At 33.3% G+C, this 22,393-nt stretch overlaps 2 protein-coding genes across 6 annotated transcripts; one reads left to right on the forward strand and one right to left on the reverse strand.

Moving 5' to 3' along the window:
- Positions 1–352: 352 nt before the first annotated feature.
- On the forward strand, positions 353–9,405 carry LOC7471836 (phosphatase PSR1). 5 transcript variants are annotated; one of them, XR_002976784.2, is made up of 8 exons: positions 353–436; positions 1,466–1,733; positions 2,073–2,218; positions 3,969–4,068; positions 4,602–5,135; positions 5,619–5,956; positions 6,276–6,385; positions 6,547–6,724. XR_002976784.2 is itself a non-coding variant. In XM_024581191.2 (8 exons), exons 2-8 carry the CDS (start codon positions 1,559–1,561, stop codon positions 8,327–8,329), a joined length of 1,479 nt encoding a protein of 492 aa, XP_024436959.1. In that variant the 5' UTR covers positions 353–436; positions 1,466–1,558; the 3' UTR covers positions 8,330–9,405. The 5 variants fall into 5 exon arrangements, 3 of the variants coding, with proteins under 3 accessions (XP_024436959.1, XP_024436958.1, XP_024436960.1); XR_002976785.2 differs by having other exon boundaries at positions 6,264–6,385; positions 6,547–6,564; XM_024581191.2 differs by lacking the exon at positions 6,276–6,385 and adding an exon at positions 8,289–9,405 and having other exon boundaries at positions 6,547–6,691.
- Positions 9,406–19,086: 9,681 nt separating this feature from the next.
- Positions 19,087–22,172, reverse strand: LOC7471835 (PLASMODESMATA CALLOSE-BINDING PROTEIN 2). The gene is made up of 4 exons (XM_002316704.4): positions 21,408–22,172; positions 20,177–20,782; positions 19,740–19,785; positions 19,087–19,657 (listed from the first exon to the last, which is right to left on the reverse strand). Exons 1-4 carry the CDS (start codon positions 21,469–21,471, stop codon positions 19,459–19,461), a joined length of 915 nt encoding a protein of 304 aa, XP_002316740.2. The 5' UTR covers positions 21,472–22,172; the 3' UTR covers positions 19,087–19,458.
- Positions 22,173–22,393: the final 221 nt, after the last annotated feature.

Genomic DNA, 22,393 nt, shown 5'->3' on the forward strand with positions numbered 1-22,393 from the left:
TCCAAACTTGAATAGTAAATTATTTATCAGTCCCTGTATGTGTTAAGATATTATAACTTAATCACTAATATTTCCAAATACTTAATTTAATCCTTTATTCTTGTTTACAGCTATCTTATAAATTAAACCATACGTTGGTTTTCTCATACTATATAAACCACTCACATTTTTATTTCTTATAAAAAAATTAAATATACAGCAGGAATCTCGAGAAAAACTAATGAAAGTCTTAAACGACAATAGGCAAGAGTCAAAGGGCTAAAATTCGAAATTCAATTAAAACCCAGGGACTAAACAATAATTTACTCGGAGAGAAATATAAAGGAGAGAAGAAAGTCCTTGCTTTATCTTCTGCAGAGAGAGAGAGAGAGAGAATGAAACTCTTGAGCTTTAGAGAGAGAAAGTCTCTCTCCGTTATTAGCATCTTGACACACAGGTATTTTTTTTTTCTTGGCTTTGTATGTTTCCATAATTGATTTATTTTCTCAGTTTCAACGTTCTCAGGTGAATTTTTATCTTCATGAACTGCTTCTCTTGCTGCTGATCTCTCTTCCTCTCTGTTTCTTTTCTTCTTCTTTTGGTTTTTTGATAGTTGAAGTGTATGACTGTCATTTGAGCTGGTTGTTTTCAGGGTTTTCTTGGTTTTGTTTGTGTAATTATGATGTGTTTTTACGGGTTTTGATTGGATAGACTTTGAGAGAGTTTTGTGATATGGATAGACTCCCTTTCTCTTTCTCTTCCTGGCCTTAAACTCATTCTTTTACAACTGAAGAAGGTAAACCTTTCTCTTTCTGGCCTTAACTGTGATATAAAAGTATTAATCACCAGAAGAATTCATCCTTGATGTACTTCAGCTTCAAAGTTTAGCTTTTCTATTGAGTTTTGGTGCAGTGTGCTTTCTTTTTACCTTTTCTGGAAGTTCATGAAAGACAGTCAACCCTGTTTTTTCTAGTTTTATTTTCTTTCTGTGCAATAGCAATGTTAACCAGATCACTTTTAAGTCTCTGATTTGCTTATCAACTTTTGAAGTGTTGACCTGGGTTTTTCCAGAATCTTGCATCAATAGTTGTTATTGAAAAATATGGAAGTCGCGACCTTAAATCACTACACTTGACAGGGATTCCGTTTAGTACTGCTGGTCCTGGACCTGCCTCTTTTTAGTACTGTACCGATCTACAAGTTGCTTTTATTGTGCTTGGAGCTATTCCTTTTACGGCTAGTTTGTGGCAGCAGTTTGAGTTAGCTTTGGGAAAGTTTTGCTGGGCTTGGTGTTTAATTGGCAATAATAAAAAAAAAGTTTGGTGTTTAGTTCTGTCTCCTTTATTGTCTTATCACACTTGCCCCCACACACCCATGACACAACAAAGTTATCTTGCATTATTTCTTTTTTATGATAATCTGTCTTTTTCTCGTAGCTTCTCCACATCCCTGTCTATACTAATATCTTCCTTATTTCTTTTGCAAGAGTCTCGGCGGGTGCTTTGATTGTCTAAAGGGGTTTTATTCCTCACTGGTTTTTTCAAGTCGAGATTGTGGCACATATAAAAAAATAGATCAAATGCCATCATTCAAAATGAAGACCAACCTAAACATGAGTTCTATAAGAGAAACAAATTGTCTTAGTGTGTGTCAAAAGTCAAATGTAATATCCAAAAAATCATACTCCCATGTCTCAGTTTCTCAACAACCTGCAGAGTTCGACAAGTGTGTTCAGAAATGTCAGGATGGCTGTGGTAAGCAACTAATCCCACTTGAGTTACACTTATGTTAATTACACTTGCAGATGGTCGTGAAAGATTTCTCAGTGAAGCATTTTTAATTTTTGAAGAACTGTGAAGTATTCTGAATGTTTGTCATTGTAGTTGATATATTTGTCATGTAGTGTTCATCTGTTTAATGTTCCTTTATGCACCTGAAAAAATGACACTTGCAATATTTCCTGCTCTTACTCTTATCATGACTCCATGTTGTTGCATTACAAGCAGTTCAATTGCCAGATTTGTTGCATTATGAGCAGTTTGGTTTTGTAGAGATTTTTCTTTATTAACCGGACTTCTAACAATTCCTGCTAGTTGCTTCGAGTATGGAAATATACACACAGGAGGGGGACATTAAAAATAATGAAGCTGTTGATCTGCAAGACTTGCCCCGTGATGGTAATTCTCAGTTTCTGAAGCAGCTACCAATCTCTGTAGATTCTGGCACAACTGGGGATATTGTAAGTTTGTATGTAGATACTAGTGTTTTGCTTGTCTTTCTTCAATATTTGGACTCTAATTACTGGATGTGCTCGCAACACATTTGTCATGGCGTCAATAGAACCTTGCTTTGTTGATTTACTTTACAAAACTTTCGTGTGGATTTCTGCTTTTTATAATCCTGTCAAGGTTGAATCCTATCTCTGGTGTCTTATTTGATGTTCCCTTTTTGGGTCATGGAGACTTTACCAATACTGAAGTATAGAATAAAAGAACTGATATGGACATCTTTTCCTACAGTCCATTACATAATAAATTCATGACCAAGGTTGTCAAAAGCGCTTTTTTAACACGACACAAAATATACAATATAAACTCAGATCGTAACTCGAATCGTAAAATCACAAAAAAAATATTTTAACTAATTATTTATTGACAATTTCAGTCAAGTAGTAAATAATAATATAACACAATTAAAATAAAAGTGAAATAAACAATACAAATGTCCAAACACCTTAAAATACATAATTCAAATAAAAATTCATACATAGTTTAAATAACTTAAAAATACGAAAAGAAAAAAAAAATATTGAACAACTATGTTTTATTGATAGAGTTTCAGAACATTTTCTAGAGGACAGGTCTTGAAACACACTGCAGGCAACTAGTGAGATGATACAACATTCTAAGGTATATCACCAACTTCAAAAAAAAAAATTAACAGAGACCAATACAGTGAACCTATGACAACGAGAACAAAAAGGTACAAAATGACATCAATTTAATCTCATGCCATCTCACCTTCCACCTTTTTTATGTTAGTAACAGGTCCTAGAAATAATGTCCAAATATCCCACCAAGCAAGACATGTATTTCAAGTTCTCTCTGAGTCTTTGTCGTCTCTCTTTGTAGTTAACAAATGGTTAGTCTAAAATACAGTATTTCTCTCTATATAAGTATTCCTATCTCTTATTTTATTCATTTGATTCCTCATCATCCACCTCTGTCTTCCCATGGTTTCGATCCTCTGATCATGCCTTCCCAGCCTAAAATACAGTATAAGGCTTCTCTATACCCAAGATCCTCTAATGCTGGTGTTAGTTTGCTAAGATTGAAAATTTGAGATTTGGGCAACGGGGAAAGGGGAGACTGATGAGTGGGGACTATGTAGTAGAGTGTCAGGGGACTCGGACAGGGAGGCAGTAACTTTTTTAACTTTTGCGGGTTAAAACTCGAAATCGGTCAAACTCGTAAAATCGGTCTGATTTTACCGATTTTAACCGAGTTTGACTGATTTTGATCAATTTCGAGTTTTAACCCGATTTAACACGTTATGTACATGTTGACTTGTAAAATCGCAAGATTTTAAGAGTCAACTCGCGATTTTGACAACAATGTTCATGACAATGAAGTAATTCTTGGCTGCACTTGTCATCTCTTGTTACTGTAGGTTACCAACACCGAAGAACAATCCTTACTGCTAAGCCATCAAGTGATGCTTGAAACTGCTTTAGTGCAGAGAGTTTTTGTCCTAGGTCCATAGAGTGGGGAAGCCCTAGGAAATTCATAGTGCTTTAGTGACTAAGGAGACTCTTGACTACCTAATATTGCCTAGGAAGTTATAGATGCTTAAAATTGAACTATTTTGGTTGGATTTCAATGTACTCATGTTGCCCTTAATCTACTTCTTGAAATGCATTACGTAGTATAATCACTGCGTTTTAGTTAGTTTCTTTTGGATGGTTTCTCATGATAGTTCATTTAATGCAGGAATCCATTTATAACTTTGCATCAAACTTGGAGACAATTTTTTCTCCTGTTCTGGAGCCCATTGAAGTCCTCAGTGTGCCAAATATTGATGATGGTGCAGGTAGAGCTCATACTTCTGCATCTAAATGCATAAAAAACTAGTCATCAATATGCCTTCACTGCTAAAAAAATGGAAGAAAGTCAAGTTCCTACAATACCTGCGCTGCATTTTTCCTGTTTAGTTGCCTGCATGACAGCCAATCATATACAAATGAATGATTTTTTGTTTGTCTCTTGTTTATGCTATCGTAATGAGACAATCTATTATTTTACGGGGTATTGTAAAATTTGTGTCAAAGAGTGTTGGTGAGTTGAAAACAAGAACATCGAGGACATGTACAGGACCTTCAAAGCATTTGCTGGATAGTGGAAGCAAGAATTACATTGGACATCTGTAACAGTTTCATTTTTTGCCGTGGTATCTAGCTTTGCTAGGATCTAACATAAAATCGACACTGATTATTACTTGATGTCATGGTAAAGCTAGAATTTTAATGGAGATCTCCAAAGAGTTTTGCATTGGAGCTACTCATTGTTGGTGATTTTTCTATGACGATATCCAGTGTTATAATCTTTCTCTGAATTCTATTGTAGGGAATAACAACGATCTTTACGTGCCGGGTTTGGGTCCTGATGATAGTGATTATAATAAAAGTTCATGTGATTATCAAACTTGCAACATATCGGATTTCTTTATTTCCGACATGATTATTGCTAGCTTACCATTTGGTGAGAGTGCTGTTGTCAATGATTTCACCGATGCGAATCCTTTTCTTGATTACAAGTGCGCTGAGCCAAGTATGTTGTTTGATGTGGCTGAGGAGTGCATGATACTACCTTTTCTCAAGGATACTGCCAAAGTGAGCGACTCCAATGATATGAAATCAAGTGAAGAAGCCATGATAGATTCAGATAACAGTGGTTTGTATCTAGCAATTAATCAGATAAGATCTTGTGACCAGGAATCTGATCTAATCACTGACTCAGACCAAGCAGAAGACTTTGATCCTCAGTTCTTTATCAGAAATTTGCCGGAATTATCTGATGTGGTTTCAAATTTCCGGCCCTCTATCAGCCCAAAGGAGCCTTGCAGAAGAAAGTCCATAACCCTGGTGCTTGATTTGGATGGTAAAAAAATTATGTTATTCATGTCATTTTTTTACATGTTGCCAGTCCATGCAATATTCCTTGTCCTTTCATATTTTTGAGTTTGATTCTTCAGCTCTTCTACTGATACTGCTGCCTTCTGACAACACTATTTGAATCATAACAACTGAGATAAGTTAGTGGATAGGTCATTGGGTCCAAATACGGTGCTTTATGTGTTTCTAATATATGTAAATTTTACCAATTGGTTTTGTTGAGTTCGAGCCTGACTCATTTACTTGTGCTTTTGCTTTATCCAAAGTCTAAACACTATTTTGAATGACCACCATTGAAAAGAAGATATTGATAGGTTGGTTGGTTTGAAATTCTCATAAATTCTCTCATAAACTTTTTGGTCATAATCGTGCTATATCAGCATCATTTTCTCTATAATTAATTTAATTGAAGAATTGTGTCCCAAGTATAATACGAAGGTTGAGTCACAGATGGCTTTTTTGTTATCAGAAACACTTGTCCACTCAACATTGGAACATTGCGATGATGCGGATTTCACCTTTACTGTGTTTTTCAATATGAAAGAGCACACAGTGTATGTAAAACAGAGGCCTCACGTCCACACTTTCTTGGAGAGAGTTGCAGAGATGTTTGAAGTTGTTATCTTCACAGCTAGCCAGAGCATCTATGCAGCACAGCTTTTGGACATGCTGGATCCTGATAGAAAGCTTATATCTCGGCGGATTTATCGTGAATCGTGCATTTTTTCAGATGGAAGTTACACAAAAGATTTGACAGTTTTAGGTGTTGATCTTGCCAAAGTTGCTATAATTGATAATTCTCCACAGGTATTTACCTAGCTATTTTGCATCGATGGTTTTGCACTTTGCTATTCCCCTTCCCTTCCTCCCCCATCTTTTCTCATTTGTCCAATTTTCTTGCTGTACGAGCTGCGAGAAGTTATCATACTCCCTTATGATTGCCGTCTAGGTAAATGGGTTTGTGTTGTGTGATAATTTTAGTTGGGATATCAAATTATTGTTCGATGTACTTGTACTGAGTCTGATCTTCAACCATAAGACCTGGGGTTTTTATGTTTTAAATTTTTGGTGTCTTGCTTTGCCTTTTATGCTCACATAAAAATTATTATCTCAGCAATACTTGTAGGTTAACTGTAGAAGTAGAACACACCAAAGTTCTTATCTTAGGTCTGGGCTCTAGCATGGAGAGGGCAGTAGAAGTCATAACCTCAAAAGTGAAAAGCGATGGAACACGAGGTCCGTCCTTTTTTTATTAATGCTAGTGAGATGGGAAATGCTGTGTAGTTGCCTCCTCCTAGAGAGAAGGATTCCGGGTGTCAAAATGGCAGGAACGAAGAAAAATCTTCTTATTGAATTTACTCTTGATTGTTTAACTGTTGTTCTTTTGGTGATTTCAGGTTTTCAGGTTGCAAGTAAATAATGGGATTCCTATTAAGAGCTGGTTTAGTGATTCATCAGATTGCGCGCTAATTTCATTACTACCCTTCTTAGAGACCCTGGTCAATGCTGATGATGTCCGGCCCATCATTGCAAAGAGATTTGGTAACAAGGAATAAAAGAGCTTCTTTTTCCTTACTAGCTTGAATATAGCTCCTTCCACATTCAGTTTATCTTTTATGTGAAATTTGGCCTCTGATTTAGAATGCACATTCTCTTTTTTCTGAGTATTTGATATATTTAACTATACTATAGAATAAACTAGCATTTGTCTCGTCCTCGGGTCAGCTCTCAGTGTTTGGACCCTTTCTTTTCTCCTCTCGGCTGACAACTTCACGGGGTGCTCTATCTAATTTTCCCAAAAGGTAGTTGTAGTGAATGTCTCTGTTTCATTTTACTGTACAGTTGAAGTTGCAGTCAAATTCATAAGGGTGTGCACGTGAATTTTATCTTGTGAAATATAATTTTGCAAAACTCTTGTTTGCTATCTTAATTGGTGCTCATCTACATGTGCTACTATACATGGTGTCAGTTCATCCTCGGTATGAAAATATTGAAATTCTATCTGGGCTAGCAGTATGAAATAAGAACTTTGGACCTTAAACTTCTAGGGTTATTCCTTTCTACATGCCTCTATATTCCTGAAACATTGTTTTGAGGCTTCATAGTTCATTCATCAAGCATTGTTATTTATCCTTTGAGATCATAGTTTGACTGTTGTTTAACTCACATATCTTAAAACATCTGTTCAAGGATGAATAATGGTTGATAAGCAGGAAATGGTTTTTTTTTTTTTTTTGAATGCCATGTATGGCCATCAATTATTATTGAATGCCATGGAAAGAAAAAAAAATTGAACTTCTGTAGTCTTGCAACATTGTTGTTTTATTTTTCTCAATTGTGCTAAATCTGATTGAAAAAACTATTTGTGATTTTCCATGTAGGTGGGAAGTCTAAGTAGTGCATACATGGAAGCACTTAAAAAAGTTGAATTAAAAAAGTTGAATGAGACTGAAAGAGATTTTAAAAAAAAAATCATGATTGAGAACTCTATAGTGACTCAATAAACATGAGGATAGAATCAAGTCTTTCACAATTTAGAAACTATTCTTCAACCTACACTCTTACTATGCATATGATGCTTTTTAATTTCCTCACTAAATTCTTCTCACTGTGGTGACTGGTATTTATATTGAAATTATGTCGCTTGAATTTGTTTCGGCTCCTACAATAATAATTGTTTTTCTCTCGGTTGATGTCATCACTTATATAGGGGTATCCTTAGAATTTGTGGACTTCATCAGTGAATCATTGGCTGCTTGCATGGTAGTCTAAATATTGCTGAACTCAAAAGTTCTCATTTAAGAAAATATTTTTAGAGAACATTATGGAGAGAGAATGGAGGGCAGGGACCGATGACCTTCACTATCTCACTTTATGGATCTCCAATTTTATGGAGGCAGTTTTGCTGAGAAGGCTTTCTTTTTCTTTTTTCCTTTTTGAGTTAAGGAATTATAGAGGCAATTGAACCTAGCATGTTTATTAAACTGATCAAGGTGTTTTACAATTTATATCATTCAATTTCATCCATGTTATGGATTCTCTATGTGCAGATTTAATTTTCCAATTTTTCTTACCAGTTATTGTTCTGTTACATTTGTTTGTACTCTCATGTCTTTGGATCGTAAATGCATTCAATTAGGTCTTGATGATTGGACTTACTCTCTTTCCTCTAACCTTTGATGTGCTCCATCCGAAGTTAGTGTGTGCTTCGAGAGGGGGTAGTTGCTAAGACAGGATGATTGTGGGCAGGCTGTCTGCAAGTACTTACACCATCAACCATAAAAGTGACTTATTAAATGTTTCTCCTCAATGTTTACATATTGCTTAGTTGCAATACATAACAGTGCTTCCTTCATAATGATATTTCTTTCTTTGATAATATGTATCTTGCTTTCTCACAAGATCCCTTCTGTACAATTTCCTCGAGAGATGAAAATAGCTAGAAAAAGTGTGATTGAGCACAACTATGTGATTTCTGTAAGTGTCTAGTTCTGGATTCATTAAATTCGGAGGAACTGATATTATCTGTGGGTATTCAATTCAATTGCATGCCTTATTAGTAAGAATCCCCCGAGTTTGCATTTTGAGATCCCGAGACCATGAGTGTAAATGGATCTGGAGTTAGTGCTATGCATTTGAGTCTGAAATATGATATGCAAGGGTGGATTATGTAGATACATCCAAATCTGATTAGGGTGAGGTCCTTTTGAAGGGCATTTAGCAGATTGCTAAAAGAAAATGGGTTTGAAATGCTCCTTCATCCATGGTTGTGGGAAGAAAATGGTGACGACACGTCTGCAATCCAAAAAGTACCTCAGTGCCTGTCATAGTAACATCTGCTGAATCATAAGATCTTTTCTCTTTTGTAATTTTGCATACCTTATCTGCAGGTCATTTGAGGAACATACTAGATTATCTGCTAATGGAAAGTATAGGTACGTCGGGTTATTTTGCTATTTTTTCCCGTCACTTTGTAGATACTGAAATTTGACAGAATGGACTGTGCTGACAATTCTCACTATGAATTTACTAAGCAATGTTAAGATCAGAATGTGTTGTATAATCTTGTATAAGATTTTTTCCCCCTGGTTTGTATCCTTACAATGCCTGGTCAGATTTGTCTGTTCTTAAACCAATGACTGATCCTTATGTAAACAAGTAAAGAGCATCCAATTGGTGTAATGCTGCTGTACCAATAGTTATTTCTCTGATATTTGTGGAAGGGCAGAAAATGTACTAACTTCTGTTCAGTTTCACTTCCTTTCTGAGTCTCACTGTTTGAATTTGAATCCTGAGATCACCTTTTAATCTGTTCGAGTGGAGTGTACTTTTTACCCACTTGTTTTCCTTGTGCCAAATCGGTTTGACGTGTTCTTGTTTGTTTTTGCGTTTCAAAAGCACTTTTGAAAAAATTTAAATTTTTTATATTTTTTTTTGTTTTAAACTAATTTTTTTAGTATTTTCAGAACATTTTGATGTGTCAAAAATGATTTTAAAAAAAATAAAAAAATATTATTTTGATGTATTTCTAAGTGAAAAACATTTTGAAAAGTACCAAGAACTATACTCTTAAACACACAAACGTGCACTTCCCTTTCAAGGGGATTTGTGAACTTAACTACTGTGAGCAATGCTAAGAACAATTGCTTTAGCAGAGACCACTTGAAATCAGGTTGCCAGTTCTTGCATATGAGATGCATACTTGCCACGTACAACTTGGCTTTGGTTTAGAGGGGATGCTCATTCCATGGCCCCAGGCTAAGTTACGATATACTTGGCAATGGAAGCCTGCAATTGACTACACGGCAGTGTCTCAGCTTCTAACAAGGTTAGCCTAGTTATGTTTTTTTTTTTGGCGCCTAGTTGGGGTCCTTAAAAAGTTAGAAACCCCGTATATCTCTAGTTACCCTGCCATAGGAACCTCTCTGTTTAGACCGTGAGTTTTTAAAAAAATTTAATGTTTTTTTTTTTTTTTAATTTTTTAATGTTTTTGGATTTTTTTTAATATGTAAATGTTAAAAGTTAATTTCAAAAAATAAAAAATATTTTAAAAAACAACTACTATTTCAATATCATGCCAACTAAGGGTGTTTTAAAAAACCGATCAATCGATTAAATTGAAAAAACAAAAAAAAATAACTAAAAAAACTGAATAAATTGATTAAAAAATAAAAAACCACCTGGTCCGGTTTCAAACCAAATTGGTTCAATTAAATTTAAATAACTTAAAAAAAAGATATAAAAAAGAAACATTTCTAATTCTAAATCATTCTATCCCTTTCCAGACACCCCCTTTCTCCGCTATGTTCTTCTCTCTCGTTTTCTCTCATATTAAGTATTAGCCTAACATTAAATTCTTCTTCCCCCATCTTCTCCTACAATCACTTTATGATCGCTTATATGATAGTGTCTTTCACAACCTTCACTTCACTTTTATCATCAACCACCAACAATAATAGTTGTAATGGCTACATGTGCATTTGCAATTCCAAATATTTCTCTCGGTTCATCCTGAAAGTAAAAGTATAATATAAGTTAGAGATAATAATTCAAGTTCTCAGTTTATTTCTTCATCTCACTTGTTGATATATACAAGCTATGTGAGAAATGGAGTTACAGGGCTTTGATATAAAAACCGACTCGAACTGTATAAAACTAATTCAGTTTGAACCGGTTCTCAGTGTAATCCAAATTATATTAACAAAAAAATATTATTTTTTAAATTAAAATTGGACCGTGAACACTCAACTGCTAACATTATCAACCACTCCCTCTATTCTTTCACGTGTTCAATTTTCCTATGTAAAATTCCTTGGGTGGGACTCTTTATCTGAAAAGAAAAGCAAAAGGTGTAGAACCATGCCATTCCTTTAAACCCGCCAACACAAACACACGTGGCGAGTTGGTAGCAGTACCATAATCTTTACCAAAACTCGTACTCCAGGTGACGTCAAATTTCCCCTTTCCTCAAGTAATCATACCTCATATATATATATTATTGTTTTAGTAAAATATTTAAGAGTTGCAAACATATTTTTTTTAAGAAATTCAATTATTTAGATTATAGATTGATTTTATTTAAATCATATTAAAAAAAAAAAGAAACGATAGCAAACAAGATATGTGTGTCTAAAACAACATGAAAGGATGATATTATATATATAAAAAAAGATATTAACCTTTCAAACTCGTGAATCTAGTTATTATACTGAAAGTAGTATACATTAAAAAAAAAAATCATGAAACTCAATATCTAGGAAATAAAACATTAAAGGATGACTTGAAAAAAAATGGACAAAAAATCTAAAAAAATAACAATTAAAAGAATGACAGTTAAAATCGTAAGAAAAAATAAATCAAAGGAAAATAACAAAATTTTAATTTTAGAGTAAAATTAAAAGAATAAAAACATTAACAAGAAGAAAAAAAATCAAATGAATAAGGACAAATAAAATACACAATCAACTTGGATGGAATGGTGAATTTAAAAACAATAAAACTTTCATAAAAAGATCAACAACAAAAAATAAAAAAATAAGGATCAAATTGAAAAAACCAATATATGATAAAAAAAAATTGAACATTTAGAATTTTTTAACATGTTGTTTTACATAAAAAATTATAAATATAAATCGAAAAACTTATGAATGCATCTAATTACATAAACTATAAACTATTTTGTAAATAAATTAAAACAATCTATCAAGGATAAATAAAAACATAATTGAAAAAATTGAATTACAAATATAGATCAAGATATTTAATATCACAATACAAGTCATTTACCTGGTTGTGTTTAATGAATATATTTATGAAAAACAATATATAACAAAAATCAACATACACATTAAATTTATTGAATAAAATAAAAGGAAAAACATTTTATGCAGGGCTGCACATATTAAAAATATTATAAAGAAATAAATATTTTTTAAAATAAGTTTAATTTATATAAAATATAAAAAATTATAGATAAATCACACTAACCTCATAAAAAATTACATACACAATATAATTATAAAATAATCACTATTTCAAAAAGGCTAAATAAGTCAAACAAATCACAAAGAAGAAGTATTAATCAAAACATAAAAAATATTTTTAAAATTACATATAAAAAAGTAGTAATTTTTTTTAAAAAATAATAAAAAGAAAAGAAAAGAAAAGAATGAGGTCAGGCGTTGTAGGCCTGGTAAGCCAGACCTAGCACCTAGCTCATAAAGAAAGGGCCCGTGTGCATGCCTTTAATTTATTTTTTTTTAAGTTAATGGTGTGGATGCCACACTGTCTGCCCCATTTTTCACCAAAAAAAGACAATGCGTCGTCTATAATTGCCCATAATCCGGCCATTATGGACTTTAGAAAAACGAGACTTGTTTTTTCAACTCATTTTGATCCAAAAAAACTTAAGAAACACTTTGTAACCTTATTTAGCCAATCAATGGCCTTAAAAAACATAAAAAATCGTTCAAAAACCCATAATCAACTTAAAACAAAAAATCTTTCGGAGCTTAGATTTGTTTTTTTAGTTTTTCTGAAGGTAAAAAAATACTTAATCTTAACTCCTTTCATCATATGAAACTATTTGACATAAAAATTAATTTTTTTGATGGTTGAAATCGTTGCCAACGAAAACTCTTTTTTTAAGCTACAATCCAATAACCCCCTCTCTTCCCTCTACTGAAAAAGAACTAAAAAAAAATGAAGTATGTTACCATAATGTAATGTTAAAAAACTATAAGGGACAATTACCTCATAATTTAAAAAGATGAGGGGCTAAAAATGAACTTTTAAAACAAATTACAGAGTCGCCACCTATATTACACATGTTTTTACTAAGCCCTTTTTCTTTCAATTCAACCCTCACACCTTAAAGAACATGGAATTGGACTACAATTTGGGCTCAATTATGCAAAAAACAATTCAATGATCAAATTAAATTTTTTTAAAAATGTTACTATTATAATCCATAATGAATCATGAGAGGCTGAACAATAAAAAAAGCTACAACAAAAAAGCCACACACATTTTATATATATACGCTTATGCTAGATTGTTGGCCTCTGCAACGTCGCAAATCAATTTTTTTAATATAAAAAAAGTATCCAGGTATTGCTAATGTTTTTTTAGTTGAAAAAAATTTAAATCGTGTGGAGGTTGACCTAATATCATAGTTATTAAACCCGAATCAGCCCGGGTCAACCCGGTGGCTGGACCGGTCCGGGTAAGGCAAAAGACTAGCCAATGTAAAAACCGGGCAAAACCAGGTCGACTCGGCAGGTCGACCCCTGACCCGGGCGAACCCGAACGAGACTCGTTTTTTTTTCAAATGAGGTTTTTCTCCTAGACCCCTCTTTTTTCATATTTTTTTTAGTTGATTATTAACTATTTTCAAAGTTTACTATATAAATACTAGAAGAATATTTTATTTTTTCAATATGGATTTCAAACCCTTTAATATATATAATTTACGTTCATAAAAAAAATTATTTTTTCAATGTGAAATTTGAAGCCCTTTAATATATATACTTTATGTTCCCAATAAAAAAAATATTTTTTCAATATGAGATTTGAAACCCTTTAGTATATATACTTTATGTTTACAAGAAAAAAAAATATGTTTTTTCAATGTGAGATAAAAAACTTTTTTGGTTTAAATACTTCAACTTAAAATAATAACATCGTATCTCTTCAATGTGGGATAAAGACCAGAGTTAACCTGCCAAACCTATAAACCAGGTCATCAGACCAGGATAACCCTATAGAAATAAATTGAAAAAAAGTATGAAACTTAATTCTCAATCAAACTAATATTGAAGGATGAAATTGAAAAAAACACAAACATCACCCGAGTCAACCTGTCAAACCCATGAACCCGAGTTAACTTGTCAAACCGGCAGCCCAAGTCATGAGACTGGGATAACCCGTAAAAATCATGATCTGAGTCACGATACTAGGATAACTTCATAGAAAGCAAACTGAAAGAAACATAATTCCTAATAAACTCAATGTTAAATGATGAAATTAGAGAAAGAAAAGACTAATTAAAAAAGAAAAAAATCGAGTATACCGGTCAAACCCGCAACATGGGTTATGAGATTGAGATAACTCCATAGAAAATAATAAACTTTTAAAGATGAAATTAGAAAATTAAAAAAATAAATTAAAATAAATAATAATAAAAGTACTATTTCTTTTAGTTTTTAGATGGTAATTAATGGTGCCGAGAAGAAAAGTTTTTACTTGTGAAAGGATTGGTAAACAATGTCAATAACTTTCTATCGTATTTGTTTGTTAATAACTTTCTATCATATTCGTATCATAATTTTCGAGTAATATTGAGAAACTTTAAGAATAAAAATACATATTGATGGAAATGGATGGATGGAGAGGGGGTGATTGAAATTTCAATCTATGATGAAAGTTGTCCTTTTAACTATTTTATATTTTTTTAATTTTAAAATATATATTTTTAATGTTTTTAAATTATATTAATATACTAATATAAAAACTAAATTTTAAAAAATAATAAAAATATTATTTTAATATATTTTATCAACACCATTTTAGAGACCTGGATCAAACAACATTATCAAGGGAAGAACCGTATCAGTTCACAGCAACCACTGGAATTTTAATGCCATTTATTGTAAACTTCATGGATGATTAATTGATTATTGCCTTCTGGTCTTTCTATTCCCTTGCTAGTTGCTTCCAACTACCCCACACGTTCTCTCATTTCCTTCCTGCCTTGTGTGTAACGTTCAAATTAATTCACCATCATGCATGCTCTCTATAAATCACTCTGCAATCTCCATTTCCTGATCAAATACCTCTCTCTCTCTCTCTCTCTCTCTCTCTCTCTCTCTCTAATATCACTTTCAAAATGGCTTCTGATCTTAAGCTCTTTCTTTTCGTTGCTTTCTTGGCATGCAGCAGCTTGGACTGCTGCAAGGCCAAGGCAAGACCGTTGGCTTCAATCTCAAACCTTTCGACTCGCTTAAAATTAGACGAAGGGTCACCAGATTGCTGGAACTCTTTGTTGCAGCTGCAGGCATGTACTGGGGAGATTGTTCTTTTCTTCCTCAGCGGCGAGAGACTCAACTTGGTCGTATCTGCTGCCAAGCTCTGAGCACCATTGGCGAACATTGCTGGCCTAGCATGATTGATACCACAGTTATTAAACCCGGCCCGGCCTGGCGGGTCGACCCGGGACCCGGTCGACCCGGTGGCTGGACCGGTCCGGGTTTAATAAAAGACCGGCTGTGGCAACAGCCCGGCCAAACCCGGGCGACCCGGCGAGTTGACCCGGAACCCGGGTGACCCGGGCGAGACCCGGTTTTTTTTTTTTTTTCAAATGTGGGATTTGAAACCCATTAGTATATATACTCTATGTTCCCATGAAAAAAACCATGTTTTTTTCAATGTGGGATAAAAACCTTTTGGTTTAAATATTTCAACTTAAAAGGATAATATATTATCTTTTCAATGTGGGATTTGAAACTCTTTCATATATATATTCTATGTTCCAATGAAAAAAGTTATGTTTTTCAATGTGGGATTTGAAACCCATTAGTATATATACTCTATGTTTCCAAGAAAAAAGTTATGTTTTTTCAATGTGGGATAAAAAACTTTTTAAAATATTCTTTTAAACTTCATAATATGTAAAATCTATATTTACATGGATTTTTTCATATGAAATATTAAAACTTTAATTTTTTTAATTTTTCCGTGTTGACCCATGAAACCCGGGACCCGGCCTCTTGACCGGGTCAACCCCTGGACCGGGTTTAATAACTATGATTGATACACTAGGATTTAATACTGAAGAGAGCCAAATTCTTGAAGGTTACTGTGATAAAGCTGTCGATTCCACTGCTCCATCACCACCAGCAGCACCATCTGTAGTGCCCGTTAAGATTGTTCCAAAGCAAACTTTGGTTCCTTGATTTGAATTTGAGGTTAGCTGTTAGTGGTAATAACAGCGAAAACAACTACAACAATAAAGAATAATCACACTCTTTCTTTGTGTTTTAGATTATGACTGGATCGGTGACCGCATGCAGATGATTTTTTTTTTTTTAAACATACAACAAAGATACTTAGATATGATAGCATTTTTAAAGAAACAAACAGAAAAAACCCTGATGCTTGACTAGATCTAATAAAATCAAGTAATATAATAATTTGATTTAAATCATAAGCAATGATAGCATTAGAAATATATAAAAAATATTTGTTAATAATTAACTAAAACAAATGAACCGTTGATATCATATACATAAAAAATAATAATTAACTAAAACAAATAAACCGTCGATGACTCGATATCATACCCATAAGAAGAAAAAACTCAATACAACTATGAGCTACTATCATTATACATATACATATACTAAAATGAATTTGTCTTTTTTAATGTAGAAATGACACAATTGAAATTTTCTTCAATTTGTTTTTACTATAGCAGTGGCAAATATGTAATTTTCAAGAATTTTTTAATGGTATTTTACTATAGAAATGGCACAATTGATTTTTTCTCTAATTTGTTTTACTATAGCAGGTACTGTAGCGGTGACAAATGTGTAATTTTTGGTTTTTTTTCTTTTTAGAAAACAAGTTTTTTATGAGAATCATTTCTTTTTAAATCATGATATGAAAAGTGAGGTTCAATAAAAAAAATTAGAAAAAATCATAACTCAATAATTTATAGGCAATAAAAAATAAAAGAATAATTAATTTGAAAAAATTATGTAAACAATTTACACATAAAAAATAAAAATAAAATTCTCAATTAATATTCATGAGTATATTTGTTTTTAAATTTTTGCATATTGGATTCATATATAATATTTCACAAAATAATTGTTAATAGTATTATAAAAAAATATAAATTTATGATTAAATTAGATATAAAAAAGGTCAATAATATTAGGCTCACACGCGTGGCTATTTTTTAAAAATAAAAAGGAATGACATGTCATCCTTCTAGGTAAATGACGTGTAGGCGTTGTCATATGGTTTAAATTTCAACCATCAAAAATTGAGTTTTAGGTTTTTGAATAAAACAAATCCTTTTTGAACTGTTTTTTTATTTGAAAACATCTAAAACAATCCAAATAAACCTATTTTAGCCTCACAACACCATAAATTGGTTAAAAAAAAGAGATTCAAGAAAACCTTTTTGAACTTAAGTTTATATTTTTTTAGTAAGATGAACATTTCAAACCATCTCCGAGAAACTTCACTACTTAAAAAGAATTTATTAACACAAGATTGATCATTGTAGTTATTGAATTGTGGCGACTAAACATTTTTTCTCTCCATTTTTTTTTCAATGACTTTCTTTCTCATCCCTCAACAAACAGGGATTAAAATGTAAATAAAATTAAATTTAAGATCTAAACATAAAATTCTCAAACAATAAGACATATTTGAACTTTAGGTTTCCAATTGTTATTTTTTGCACATCTTGAACAATAAAAAATGAAATGCCTAGTTTTTTTAAAAAAAATTGATCTTTGTTCTTTCAATTTTTTTTCCAAACAATAAATCAAAATTCCTTTTCATATAATTGATATTTAATTCAGAAAAAAAAAACACTCTAAAAACCTCATATATGCAATACAAAGCAAATAGAAGTGAATTATAACAAATAAATCAATGCAAGCATCAAGTACAAGGATAAATTACAAAGAAATAAAGTTTAAGGTTTGAAAAAAAGCACAATAAAATGAACGGTCCTACTATCCACCGTGTTTTAAGACAAATCCATAATAAAAGTGGGTTCTTTATTATTATTATTATTATTTGTAATATCGACAAAAACACTTAAAACCTATAAATTGAAAAACCTTAACAACCAAATTAAAAAAAAAAAAAAGACTGTCTAACGATAAAGAGATAATAATATTGAAGCAAGTGTTATAAGCCCGACCTTGAGTAACTAGTCAATCCAGTGGCCCTCTAAGCCACCGGATTTCATTGCTTACAAAAAACAATATATATATATAGGGATTAAATTGGAAAATATACAAGATTTTTTATATTGTTTATGTAAACCCCTGTCAAAAGAAATAAAAAAACATAAAACAAAAAAAATATAAGATTGAAGTAATGAGGTCTCGATGAGTAATGGAGATTTTGTATGAAAAAAATTAATAAATAATAAAAATAATAATAAATGTATCGTATAAGAAAAAAAAATAATCTCTATTAATTCGTCAGTTTATTTAGCACCTTATTTAGCACTTTTTAAAAAATCTTGGGCAATGAAATTTTTCTACTTTAATTTTGTATCCCTTTTCTTTAAAAATTTTATGTTTTAATTTAAAACTTTATTTTTTTATATATATTTTTAAGTCCTTGAATTGAGGGGATAGCTAGAAAATGATAAAGAAGAGAGAAAACAATTAGTTAATGAGATTTTGTTAATTAAAAAAACCCAAATTTTCATGTCAATATGTGTTTCTAACGAGAAGAGTGTCACTAAAGTGTTTTTGAGCTTTCGTTTTACTAAAAAGAAATAGATTAGGGTTTAGAGTGTTTTTTTTTTGTTTAATTTTATGTTTTTTAATTGATTTAAAAATATTTTGAGTTGATAAAATATTTTATTGAGGTTTTAAGAGTGTTAGTGGATGTTTTTAAATAAACACATGTTGAAAAAAAAAAAAAAAAAAAAACCCTAACATGATTTTTTGGTTACCTCTTCTATTATCAAAATCTGTCTGCTTAATTATTATTTTTTTTAAAGAAAAGGGGCGTCCACCCTTGAGGGGGAAAAAAGAAGAAAAAAGTTCAAGGCCAGCTTGGCGGTCCGAGCTAGGATTATTACTGGTGTAAAATGTTGTATGAGCTCATGAATTTTTCGAGGGAATAACACAAATCCCTCTGTTACAGAATGTAATAAATTCTTCTATTAATTACCATGAATATTGTTGTAGTAAAATCAACTCTGCTGGTTCATAAATTAAACTGTATGCTTCCTGAATACGACGAGTACACAAGCTGCAAATGCAACTATGATATTCTACTACTTTATTATGCTAAAAGTTGCAGAGAATGTAACTACTTGTCTACAAGTACAAGAACCTATGATATTCTACTTTCTTCTTCCTTTTCTCCTGGGCTTCGTACCTACTAAAAAGCATAGTAGAGCAAATAGATTGACATTTTATGCCGAGGACAAATCCTCGAGAAAATACCAGGTTGTTGATTCTTCTTACTACTTGTGTTCATGAAGTTGGATGGCAATCAAGGAAGGTGTCATCTCATCGAGGGTAGTGATAAACTGAATTTCCATGCGCTCAGAGATGTTTTGTAGCAACAAGAAACCCCACAATAGCAGTTGTGGAATAGAGGAGCAGTAAACTGCATGAAATAGAGGTGGCTGAGCTGGGCTCGCCGGTTGGTTCTGCCACGCCATAAACTGCTGGTGGTCCATCAGGGAAGCTGGTTGTTGCGGGAGTCGTCATAGTTGGGGTCGGGTTAACTGGTGAGCTTGTGCTGTGTTTCCAAGAACATGAATGAGTATCTATTCCCTAATTTTGCTGATAGGAATGGCTTTAAAATTGAGATGAAAGCTTACCTTGGTGTTGTCGTGGATGACGATTCATAGTGACAGTTTCCATTACCTGCAATAGGCGCAGACAGAGAAGTTTAGCAATCTAATAGGAAGCATATTATATAGATTCAAGCCCTATTATTTCAGGATTCTGAGTGGCCAATCAACTAAAAGTAAGGAAATTAATATAAAAAAATTAGAGGATTCGTGGCTGAAAGATGAGCTAGAGCTTAAGCCACAAGTCATTGCTATGAAAAAGAGTTTTTGAAGGGGAAACAAGGGTTCCTAAAAGGGAAAAAAACCATTTTTCAAGAGCCAAGCAGTGAATTTAGGTTATGAAATGTTTGTTATAATTGAAAACAGAACAGATTTCAAAACTTCTGCAGTATGCCAGTTTCGAAAATACAGTATTGGATCTCAATCCACAGGATGATGTTCTTTGTCAAGATCACATATCTTACTTGGATCGGTGTTGGTAAGTTGTGCTGTTCCGCCAAAAACGCAGCTTGTGGAACCTGGATTCTTCTGGTAGTAGCTATTGAAGGCATATGAAGCATGATCGCGGAGGGTGTTTGGATTATAACAACCTGAACCAGGTTGAATTGCAGAACAGTCTGCCCCACCAAAGCCACAAGCGTAGTCAATAGCTACCTGCAAGGCGGTTTGTGAAGCAATGGTGCTTGCAATGCACCATTGCCCTCCTGAAGAGGTTGGATTTGTGGAAGCCGGGGGGTTCGGAGTGACTGGGGTCATTATACCAGCTGGGGGCGTCGTAGGTATTGGGCTGATTCCAATTGGTGCCGGAGGAGAGTCTACTGGATTTATACCAGCTGGGGGCGTCGTAGGTATTGGGCTGATTCCAGTTGATGCCGGAGGAGAGTCTACTGGATTTACTATAGGAGTTGTTCCAGGAGTTGTTGGATTGATGACGGGAACCCCTCCTGTAATTGTGTCTAGTTGGGTGGTGGACACTGCGTGTGAGATGAGCATCCTGTTTTCTTGGTCGCCTACTATTTTATGTTTCTGGATTGATTCCAAAGTAGGCGTTCCAGCAACACTTGGATGACCTGAACAAGTCGAAAGGAAGGATCAAATCTCTTTCTTTTCTTTTATGTCAAGTTCTGTATGTTTCATGTTAATGGATGCAATTGAAGTTCTACATTGTCAGAGTGGATTGGTGACAGGATAGCATACTTAACCCATAAATTTTCGCTAACAACTCCCTGATTTGCTAAAAGCAATATTTCTTCCCGAGAGAAAATGTAAAAGGGGTAAATTTAAAAATCAAATGCTTATGATGCATGATTGCAGTGTTTCTTGCTCAGAATTGGGTTTCATGCAATCATAGAAAAGCATAACAATTTCATCTACTTGTTACAGATACAAAGAGAATAAATCTACCAGGTTCTGCTTGAATTAAGATGTAGTTTACAGCATGATCACAAGTAACGAAATTCAATATAGACTGTTTAACCAGAAGCCTTGCCACTTAGCAGAAGGATGGTTTTTCTTTTGTTTTTCAGACAATTCTGTTCTAGGATCCACTTTGGTCACACATATTAAGGGATATACACATATGCTAAGATTATATAAACAAAAGCACATAACATTCATATGAAGAAAATGAGCCACCGAAACGAGATTTCCTGATGTCAGCAATGCTGGAAACCAAAGAGAGGAAATGCCAGTCACCTGAATAGAGAGACAGGTACAAGAGGAAGATTGAGAAATATTGAAGACCTCCTCCAGAACCCATATTGTCGAGCTGCTGCTGCTGCTGCTGCTTCTATAATGTGGTTCTGAGATTTTCTTTTCTTTTCTTAAAGAAGAATGAGATACAAGCCACCCTGAGGACCAATGGAGTTGTGGCAAAGAAGAGTATATATATCATCCTGATATAAGCTATATAAATAAAAACCTGAAGAATCAAAGTTTCCTTGGGTCGTAGAGAGACGGAAGAATATCAGAAAACTTGAGAGAGGAGGCATTGGGTAGTTAAATTTTGCAAGCAAGAGGAGGAAGATACTGCAAAAAGTGTATGGAGGAGGGAAAAGGCAAAAGAGCAATCTGTTGGGAATTTAAATCTGATGTTTGTTTGGGATGCTAATCTATGTCCAAACCTAATGGGATTTTTCTTTTCACTTTCGTGCTCCACTTTCTACTGTTTCATGGGACTGGATCAAAAGTTAAAGGCAGGCAGCTTGAGATTTTTTTTTTTTTTTTTACGTCGGATAAGCTTCACCATCTTCCTAAATAAAAATGAGTTCTGCCGGCCACATATTTCCTCGAATAAGAACAGTGCAAAGTTAAGGATACCGTCTATTTTTGGCATACTTTACACTACTCCAAGAGATTGCCCATGGGATCTTCCTATTATTATATTAGCTAGCAGGCAGACGCTTGAGATTGTGATTTGACGATGCCTCATCACCTCGGGGGAAGTACTTTTGAGCCTAAATTCCTTCCTGTGTGAATCTAAAACGAACAATCTGCTTTTGTTAGGCATTGGTCTGGAACCATCCTTTCACAATGAAGCTCAGCGCCTTCATTTGATGATCAAATTTATGTTTTTTTTTTTTAGTTTAACATGGGTGTCAGGGCTAGTTTACACGCACCTCGACTAATCCCACGAACCCTGAAGTTAACGACCATGTAAGCCTTCAGTGGCCATCATATAA

This window comes from Populus trichocarpa, chromosome 11 (genome assembly GCF_000002775.5).
Source record: "Populus trichocarpa isolate Nisqually-1 chromosome 11, P.trichocarpa_v4.1, whole genome shotgun sequence".
NCBI lineage: Eukaryota > Viridiplantae > Streptophyta > Magnoliopsida > Malpighiales > Salicaceae > Populus > Populus trichocarpa.